The sequence below is a fragment of the Chaetodon trifascialis genome, chromosome 21, assembly GCF_039877785.1.
Source record: "Chaetodon trifascialis isolate fChaTrf1 chromosome 21, fChaTrf1.hap1, whole genome shotgun sequence".
NCBI classification, from domain to species: domain Eukaryota; kingdom Metazoa; phylum Chordata; class Actinopteri; order Chaetodontiformes; family Chaetodontidae; genus Chaetodon; species Chaetodon trifascialis.
Genome location: NC_092076.1, coordinates 8,495,791 through 8,504,979, shown reverse-complemented (window position 1 = coordinate 8,504,979; position 9,189 = coordinate 8,495,791). Strand labels below are relative to the sequence as shown.

Sequence of the window (9,189 nt, the reverse complement as noted above, 5' to 3'; positions counted from 1 at the left end):
CGACAGCTGACTCTGTTTTGTCACGATCTCTTCCCTCACATACATTCGAAGAGCCTGCTGGGATTCTGCTGTGTTAATGAGGGCAGAGTAAAGAACAGAATTTATGATGCTATGTCTGAAATTAGAAAGCAGCATGGTCCGGCGCAGTCTGATGCACTCTGGCTCGAGCTCTAACAAAGCAGTAAAAGGGCGAGAAGAACAGCACTGAGGAGATGGAGGCAGAAAATGACACGAATGGACATAGAGAGAAGAACAGAGGACACTCTGGCAGTGTGACACAAGCCGAGCCCAGCCGCTCACTCTGCCGTGACCGAGATTACTGTGCTGCAGCCAGAGGCCTCGGTGCTCTTCCAGCCTGTGGAGTAGGGTCAGGTTTCCTGCAGCTGCTCCAGATGTTGGTGGAGACGCTTCGGGGAAGAGCTTGGTCCTCAAAAGGATGGAAGCATCCCTGAAGCAAGTTCCAGTAGTCAGAAGGCTTTAAGTAAAGTGGAGACAGAAAGAAGCTGCACGCTTTAGGAGTAAACATTCTCTTGTTATTTTCCTGTGAGTTATGAAAAGCTCACGGAGGAATCACGATTCACTGGCTGTAAAGAAAATCATCTATTTGAATTGTTTAATCGCACTAATTACCTGCAGGAGGAAAGAATCCTGATAAGCGTAGAGCCTTCCACAGCTTTCATAGATTGAGTTATAATTTTTAATCATGACAATATGACCAAATATTTTTCTGGACACATGCAGCAGGGCTTGTTTTCAATGCACCCTTTACGCATCTTGCAAACCATGTTGGTGTCAGAAAGATTACAGTAATTTTCAAACAAGCTCATCCATTGGGCCAATATTCACATTATATTCCTACCGCATATGGAAGCTACTATATTCACATTATCATATTTATGGTACCTTTTGCGCTTCACTGATGCTACTATTCAAATAGTCTAACAGGGACTTCATGTTTTCATGTGATACATCAGTTAAAATTTTTATCAGGCTACCTGTTCATTTTCATAAGGTCACATGACACACTCACGAGTGAATTACATGTAGATGCTCAACTCGTATCTCTTCACACTCTGCTGCTTTCTCTCTGTTCTCTTTTAACACGGTGCAAACTGGGGTTGCCCATATCACTATCTGACAATGTGCAAGTTTTGCAGCATCAAATGCGTGTTCATTTTCTTCAATGCAATCTTCTTGGTAAGTAATGCAAGAAACGCAATGTATTGTAGATGTTTATCAGCAGCATTTGACCAGATGAGTGGGCAGAACTGCAGGTGTGACCGAACAAGTGACCTAACAGAAGATGGAATATAATAGTGATGTCCTTTCCCATCTTGGAGCCAATGTAATCAATATGGTCAGACCAAGACAGTAAGTTATCTAATTTAACACCCAGTAATTTGGTTTTTGCGACCTGCTCAGCTGATATCTCATCTATGGACAAGTTGAGGGCAGTGGTGTTAGGATGAATATTGTTACATCCAAATATATTTAGTTTTGGCAATGTTCAGCACTAATTTGGTCACTTTCACCCATTAATAATGAAATGCAGTTCAATATGTAGATTCCCTCTCAGCTCGGCTAAAATTAGTAATGCACAAAATGAAGTTGAGTCATCAGCATATATAACTACTTCAGCTTTGTTAATGACACGTGTTAAATCATACTTAAAAACTGAAAATAAATGTGGACCCAAGAAACTCCCTTGTGGGACGCCACGGGATATTTTTTTACTGTCAGAAAAGCTGCTAATGAAAAACACTCGTTGTGTTCTGGGATTAGTGTTAGTAAGTGTAAGGTTTTTTCTAAGTGCTTAAAAAGGCAGCTGGACATGCTAACTCTTAGCTAGGCCTCGTAGTTGTAGAATATGGTCATGCAGAATGATAATTAAAAAGCGTTTTATAGTGACTAATAAAGAGCCAGCTGTCTAATATGCATGGCAATAAACAAACTATAACTATACCTCACATTAACCACACAAAATGTCCCACCTAAATCACTCATTACAGTGCATGGTTTTGAAGACATACAGGAAGTCTGCTGTGACTGTAATCCTTCATTTGTCTGGTATCGTTAATGTATGTAAGGAAATTCAAAAGAAGACGCAGGAGACTGGAAGTAATTTGTGGTATAATTTGAAAGAGAATTGCAGAATTAATTTGTTCCTCCAACCGAATCAAACATATTCATATCAGATAGTCTCAGGGGTCTCAGTGGATGGCTGAGCTGAGGGATCAGCAAAAAGTAGGGGAAATAATCAGCCCGGCTCATGGCTGGATGTACCGGCAGGGGGTCTTGGGTCAGCACACAGGAGCCCAGCATGCCAGTGGGCCCTTGTATGTGCAAAAGTAAAATGAATAATTGGGAAAGGAATGATTATTAACCAGTGTGGATGAAAGGGTAACCCACCAGCAGAGAATATACAACACAAACTTTCTTTAAACTTTATTTAAAACATCTCTGGTTTATTTTGTAATGCTGGCTAATTATGAGGGTTTAAAGTTAACATTTTATGCAAACCTTGTGCGCATGTGACACAGTTTAAAACTTGATTTCAGTGTTAATTCTCATTTTGCATCATGTCAGAGATCAAACTTGTCCAGCGTCTTTGATTCTGGCTTTTTCCTTACATTGATTTTAGTTGCACATTGCAGCAGGTTGGCAGCAGACCAGCATGAAATCACCGTTAGAGCTGGGTTTGTTGGGTTTAATGCTGCTATATAAAGCACTGCATTTATTTTCCGGTTGTTAAATTTGTTTTTCAGGCATCTGGGGTTGCCCTCATCACCATCGGAGCACTGCAATACACAACTTACTCACAGATGGGCACTTTTGCAGGGAGCGGCCTGTCTAAAATCGCTGTCGCCCTCATTGCAGTGGGTGTCACCATAGCCCTTGTCTCCATCTTGGGCCATGTTGGGGCATTCTTCGATAGTTCTTCTATGTTGGGTTGTGTAAGTAACATAATACTCCTTTATGAGTTTGAGGTTGCTTCCTCATAGAGTTTAATAAGAACGTGCCTGTGGGACAATGTTGTGAGGATGTTGGATGTCACTTATGGATGTTTGTGGCTTAACAGCTGGAAGTAGATTAAAAGAGTCTTTGTCCAAAATGTTTTGTAACCAGAGATGTTTCACCAGATATGTAACCGACAGTTTTCCTTATTATCATTCTGCTGCAAGAGATGGTCACATCTGACTTTAATGTGGCGTGTCAGAAGATTGTTTTAAGGTTTGTTTGTTTTTTTAAGATATAGGATATGACTGACCTCTAACACTGCTCACTGCGTTTCTTTATGAACTAGTTCATCTGTATTCTGATAGTGATCATCCTTATGGAGGTTCTCACAGGGGCTGCCTTTTACATATTCCGCAGCAGGGTGAGATGCTTACATCCTGTCCATATTGCAATTTTTTGAGAACAAGGTAAGGAAATTAACAGCGCTTCTCAATTCTAAAAATATTTTAACCTGACCATCTCTAGACTGCCGTCCTACAGATGAACAGTGGTATCAACTCCAAAGCACGAGGGGTGATCAGTGAATACAGGCCAGAGGACAGACACGCCATCAACAGAATTCAGGAAAAGGTGACATGCAGAGATTTATGTTTCATAGACTGTGCAATACATGATAGTACACAAGGCTGCAACAACCCAGATGAGGCCCCAAGAGCAAAGGAGCATTTCCAAAGTACCTGGAACTTTTGGTCCCGGGAACTACTTTTCATGGAGCTAAAACATTCCTTCAGCCTGTTGTTGCCTGCTTTTCCATTGCAAAGATTAGGCAAACTAGTCGGCTGGGGTTCTGGTTACGTAACTTGTCAACTTGATGTAGATGCTGGTCCCTGCAGTGGAAGGGACCAAAGGATCCTAGTCCCTGGGGGAAAAGTTCCTGTCATGGAAACATAGCTTATGCTGTACCCCACCCTCTGTGCATTGTATATAATATATGTTAGCCTGAGCAAACTTGACTTAGAAATGTCAAAGAATTTGCACCATGTAGGTACAACACAGACATGATTTAGTCCTTCAATCTAGATTTTATCCTCTCTACAAGTTGAGATGAGGCCATAATGCAGGTGTCCCTTTAAGGCCCTTATCATTTTATTTAATGTTGACAGCCAGCTCGGAGCCCTCAGGCCTCCTAAAGGTTAAATACGCCGTAAAAGAAACATTTCACCCAGGTAAATAACCAAATGTGTTCATTTATTAACTATGAGCTGAAATTCTGATTATAATGAAATGCTCTGAGTCAAACGTGGCTGGAGGAGCAGTTGAATACCGAGCAACGTCTCCAAAAAGTATTTAGAATTAAAAAATTTCAAAGCAACCAAAGTAGGATTTATTGTGCACAGAGGATTGTTTCTATTTGACACATTCAATGATTTGCTGTAGAAAAAAACCTGCTCATGCCCTGATGTACATTTTTGGCCACTGTAACAGCTCCTCCATACTGGCCATGAGTAGATGGGGGGGGGGGGGGGGGGGGGGGGGCAGGTAACTTCTAAAAGGGATTTCTTCACAGCCACTGTGTGTGTGAACCTGTACTTTGGTTTCACTGGGTTCTACAGTGCACCATGAACATCATTTTAATATAATCTTCATGTATCATAAACCCCATTACAGTTCAGATGCTGTGGTGCAGACGGCAGCTCTGACTGGTCCAGTAGCGTGGGCTGGGAAAACCATGATGCCGTGCCAGATTCCTGCTGCGTGGTGAAGAGTGAGGGCTGTGGACAGAGCAAGCAGGGAGTACACACTCAGGTCCGCTGGGAAATCTCATTTTAAAGTTCACAAGTATTTCATCTCATTTCCAAAGGATACAGTGTGTGTGTGTGTGTGTGTGTGTGTGTGTGTGTGTGTGTGTGTGTGTGTGTGTGTGTGTGCTCCTCCTCAGGGTTGTATCTGGGCTATCAAGCGCTTTCTGTTGAAAAACCTGCTGTGGGTCGGTGCTGTCTGCATTGCTCTTGGAGTCACGGAGGTAAACTGTAAACTGGGCATTAAATATAATGTGAAATAACAGCAAATAATACTGTCATGGACGTCAGTTATAATGTAATCCAAGACATTTATTGTATGTCATCCTGCTCTCTCTGCCAATAATTAGTTGCTTAGTGATCAACAGGACTGTAAATTGCATCCATTGTTCCTGGCAACAAGCTCAAATCTTACCTCCTAACAGTGTGATAAACCTGAACATATGAATGTACGATTTAGTAATTTATTTAAGTCAGTTATTCATATGCACCTTCAAACAGCTTGCATGAGAAAATGTTCATGTAAGCGATGGTAATTCAGACATTTGAGAAGTAGAGGGAGGATGGCCTGAATGATAATAAAGCCTATCTCAACCTGTTTGCCTCGGGAAGTCAAATCCAGCATTAATTAGAAATTGCGAAGAGAGAAAAGCAGCTTTTTGACCCCTCTTTGAGTTTATTTGCTGCCAGTGAGTGATAACCTTTTGCCTGTTACAGGTTTTCGGAGTGTTAGTCGGCGTGTGCTTGTGCCTGGACATAAAACGAAAAAGCTATGAAAACCTCAGCTGATGTGCCATCCTGCCCGAATACAGATGACTACCACATCACAGGCTTCGCTTCTTTTGTTCAAATTTGATCTATTTGATTTGGTTTCTATACTTAATTTGACTAAAAAGTACCTTATATTTTCATGCTTGTCAAATGAGACTGTTTCAAAAAGTTATCTGACAAATGGAAACTGCCTCATCTATTGACACTGAAAACACCAGCTGTGATAGGCTTGTGTTTAAACTTCCAATAAATGTGGGATGCTTTCTGATGAAGTGGTTGTGTGAATCAATGTGCACGTTTCACAACTGATTTTCCATGTGGCCTAAAAACCTTTGAAAACATTTGCATTTGGGCTAATTTGAAAAGGTTTGTGGGTTACAGATTCAGATTAAGATATTAATAAGAAAAAACGTAAATCAACTCAGAAATTTCTGAGGATATACATTGATGATACATTATTATAGAGTTAGCAGCACCAGCACTGTATAAAATAACTATACTCATCTCCAACTTTACATTTTTTTTACATTACATTTTTTAACAGATTACAGTTACTTGTTACTTTTCAGATTACAAGTAAAACTGAACATATAAAATCATTTTATAAGAAAATACTTTGATCAATTAGAGAAACTACGTTCTGTGTTAATATTATTCTCACCGTCTTTGACGAAAAAAAAAACCCCCTTAAACCGCTTAACGGTATGTCATTTAAGTTGTAAACTACATTTCCCAGAAACCCCTCTGAAGGAAGTGCGTCCGCTCTCAAAATAGGTCCGATCCATATAATCACGGAAAGTAACGTGTGCTCCCGCGACCCAGAAAACTGACTGAAAACAAAGTTTATCAACAACATTTAGACTAAAAAAGGTAAAGAATTAGTTTTATTATATGCCATTATTATTACATTACTAATACATACAGCACCAATCTAAATATCGCTGTGCTATGTTAACCTCACCTTAGCTCCCATGCTGTGTGTAGCATTTAGCCAGTAAACATGAAGTGTACTGACTCAAGCTAGCTGGCTAAGTATTGTGGTAACATCCAACTTTGAATTTAGCTAAAGTACCAATTATACTGCTTAACCTGGTTTCACATTGTAAATACAAAACAAGAGTAATAAAGCATGTAGCTAAGTGTAGTTTCATTTATCAGCTAACATTAAAGTATTTATGGAAATATTCAATCCTCCATAAAGAGGCTTTCTTTTCACTTATTCATCAAGCAGCATGTCAGAGGCTTTGATCCAGCGAATAAAGGAGCTGGAGGCAGAGCTGGAGAAGCTCAAGTCCCAGCTGAAGGAGAGCAGTGACGCTGGAGGTGACATGGAGCTGATGTCCAAAACATCTGCTCATGGAAACAGAGACTGCAGACCTGACTGCAACACGAACAGCCGCCAGAAGGGTAAGAAAGCAGGCAAAGAGCGTGCTTTTGACTTCTCTGCCCACCCTCAGCGCCATGTGGCTCTGCGGCTGGCGTACCTGGGATGGGCCTACCAGGGGTTTGCCGTTCAGGAGAACACAGACAACACAGTGGAGGCCAGACTGTTTGAAGCTTTGCTGAAGACGCGGCTGATTCAGGACCGACAGAGCTCCAACTACCACCGCTGCGGTCGCACTGATAAAGGAGTCAGCGCCTTTTCCCAAGTGAGACTCATTTATCGTACTCCAAAATAAGATTATACAATTTCCTGCATACACGAATGCCTCAATCGCCTCTTTCTTCTAGCTGTCCGTACAGTGTTTAAACTAAAACCTCGTCTCTTCTCCTCAGGTCATAACCATCGATTTGCGCTCCACACAGTTTTGTGGAGGACTGGGCGTCACACTCCCTGAAAATGTTGATGCTTGTGCCAAAAGTAAAGCACCTGTCTCTGAGCTTCCATATGTGAAGATGCTGAACAGAGTCCTACCCCAGGACATCAGGATCTTGGACTGGGCGCCTGCAGCAGAGGGCTTCAGTGCGCGCTTTGACTGTCAGTCCCGCACATACCGGTACTACTTCCCCCGGGGATGCTTGGATGTGGCGTTGATGGCAGATGCTGCAAAAAGGTGAGTGAAGACACAGCATGACAAACACTGAAGTCGCAGTGACAGGTCTGATTTAAGGAGCTCTTTGACACCCAACAGGTATGAGGGCACTCATGACTTTCGCAACCTGTGCAAAATGGATGTGGGCAACGGCGTCCTGCAGTTTGAGAGGACCATCTTGTCGGCATCAGTCAAGCCTGTGCAGCCTCAGCACATCTCCAGCATGGACCAGTATGACCTCTTCATGTTTGAGATCAAAGGACTGGCCTTCCTTTACCACCAGGTATCAAGAGACATTAGCTCTGCCTATTTTTACAGCTCTGCTCAACAATAAGTTCTGTTCATTTCAAGCCATTGCATTCATATAAACTGAGTAACAAGAAAAATGTTTTTTTAATGCCAAGTTTCAATAGCAGCAAGACTGGTTGCAGTTTAGATTCAATCTCTTGTGGAGCTAATCTCTTTCATAATGTGATTATTTTGATTCATGACATTTGCAGTGAATTTCCTGTTGTGTTATGCTGCAGGTACGATGCATGATGGCACTGCTTCTCCTGATAGGGCAGAAGCTGGAAGCCCCAGAGATAATTAATCAGCTCCTGGATGTTCAGAGTAACCCCAGGAAGCCTCAATACAGGTGAATCGACTGCTGTTGAAGAGGCTGTTCGTTGTCACTGTTTTTTCTCTTTGTGCAAACTAAATGAATAATCGTAACAATAAACAGTTTCATCAGTGTGAATCCTTCCTAAACCTTTCCCTTCCTGTCTCTAGCATGGCAGTAGACTACCCACTGGTGTTGTATGACTGCCACTTTGAAGGTTTGAGCTGGAAACAGGAGAATGAAGAGGTGAGCCACGTCCTGTCTGCACTGCAGCAACACTGGACCCAGAGTGCGGTCAAGACCCACGTCCTCCATGGGATGATCCAGGGTTTGGAGGCTGTAGGTGAGATGATCAGACTGCCTTTTCAACTTTACTGTCAAGATTCATCATCAACCTGATAACTGGTTTACTGTTATCCAGATAACCGGGATCTGTTCGGATCAAATGGATGTAAATTGTGTCACTTCTCTCCATCCACAGGTGGAGTATCCTCTGACCATTGCTGGCTAGTAGAAGGCAGCAGGCAGAGAAACTACCGGCCCCTGCTGGAGCGGCCATGCTGCGAGAGCCTGGAGTCCAGGATAAACCATTTTGTCAAAAGGGGCAGGCTGGAGCGGGAGGAAGGGGAGAACGGAGGTGAAACGGTCCACAGAGGGAAAAGGTCCAAACATTCCCACAATTCCTCCGGTGTGCCTGCTTCTGCAGGGATGTCGTCGTCAAAAGAAAATACAGCTCAAGACGCAGAAGATTGATGTTTTCTCACAGGAGAATGGACTTGCCAAAGTTATTTTTGCTCACGGGAAAACACTGTATTTACATTTTATTTCAGGAAGCAAATGTATCTTTTTTATTCCATAATAACAGCATCTCACATTTTCATTCATGCAAATAAACACGTTGTGTCGAAAGTGGCTGTCGTCAGTGGAATGTATGTAAGTACAGTTACTCAAGTAAATTTTTAATACAGTTTTAAGATATCTGTACTTCAGTATTTCCATTTCATGCTACTTCAAACTTCTACTCCAC

General features: G+C 42.1%; 2 protein-coding genes across 3 annotated transcripts; both read left to right on the top strand.

Annotated features, from left to right (window-relative positions):
- The first annotated feature begins 1,140 nt into the window (after positions 1-1,140).
- On the top strand, positions 1,141-5,546 carry LOC139349306 (CD63 antigen-like). Its single transcript, XM_070989947.1, has 7 exons — positions 1,141-1,197; positions 2,766-2,954; positions 3,305-3,379; positions 3,484-3,588; positions 4,627-4,764; positions 4,898-4,981; positions 5,475-5,546. Exons 1-7 carry the CDS (start codon positions 1,141-1,143, stop codon positions 5,544-5,546), a joined length of 720 nt encoding a protein of 239 aa, XP_070846048.1.
- Positions 5,547-6,283: 737 nt separating this feature from the next.
- Positions 6,284-9,073, top strand: pus3 (pseudouridylate synthase 3). Of its 2 annotated transcripts, none has more exons than XM_070990787.1 (7): positions 6,284-6,398; positions 6,760-7,177; positions 7,305-7,582; positions 7,661-7,844; positions 8,089-8,198; positions 8,333-8,505; positions 8,644-9,073. In XM_070990787.1, exons 2-7 carry the CDS (start codon positions 6,761-6,763, stop codon positions 8,913-8,915), a joined length of 1,434 nt encoding a protein of 477 aa, XP_070846888.1. In that variant the 5' UTR covers positions 6,284-6,398; position 6,760; the 3' UTR covers positions 8,916-9,073. The 2 variants fall into 2 exon arrangements, with proteins under 2 accessions (XP_070846888.1, XP_070846887.1); XM_070990786.1 differs by having other exon boundaries at positions 6,310-6,398; positions 6,757-7,177; positions 8,644-9,006.
- The last annotated feature ends 116 nt before the right edge of the window (positions 9,074-9,189 follow it).

Excerpts from the sequence above, each read along its gene's own strand:
- LOC139349306 (XM_070989947.1), top strand. The coding sequence starts at position 1,141 with ATGTGCAAGTTTTGCAGCATCAAATGCGTGTTCATTTTCTTCAATGCA. Across the intron at positions 1,198-2,765 it reads TCTTCAATGCAATCTTCTTG|GCATCTGGGGTTGCCCTCAT; the intron begins GTAAGTAATGCA and ends TTTGTTTTTCAG. Across the intron at positions 4,982-5,474 it reads TTGCTCTTGGAGTCACGGAG|GTTTTCGGAGTGTTAGTCGG; the intron begins GTAAACTGTAAA and ends TGCCTGTTACAG.
- pus3 (XM_070990787.1), top strand. The coding sequence starts at position 6,761 with ATGTCAGAGGCTTTGATCCAGCGAATAAAGGAGCTGGAGGCAGAGCTG. Across the intron at positions 7,178-7,304 it reads GAGTCAGCGCCTTTTCCCAA|GTCATAACCATCGATTTGCG; the intron begins GTGAGACTCATT and ends TCTTCTCCTCAG. Across the intron at positions 7,845-8,088 it reads TGGCCTTCCTTTACCACCAG|GTACGATGCATGATGGCACT; the intron begins GTATCAAGAGAC and ends GTTATGCTGCAG.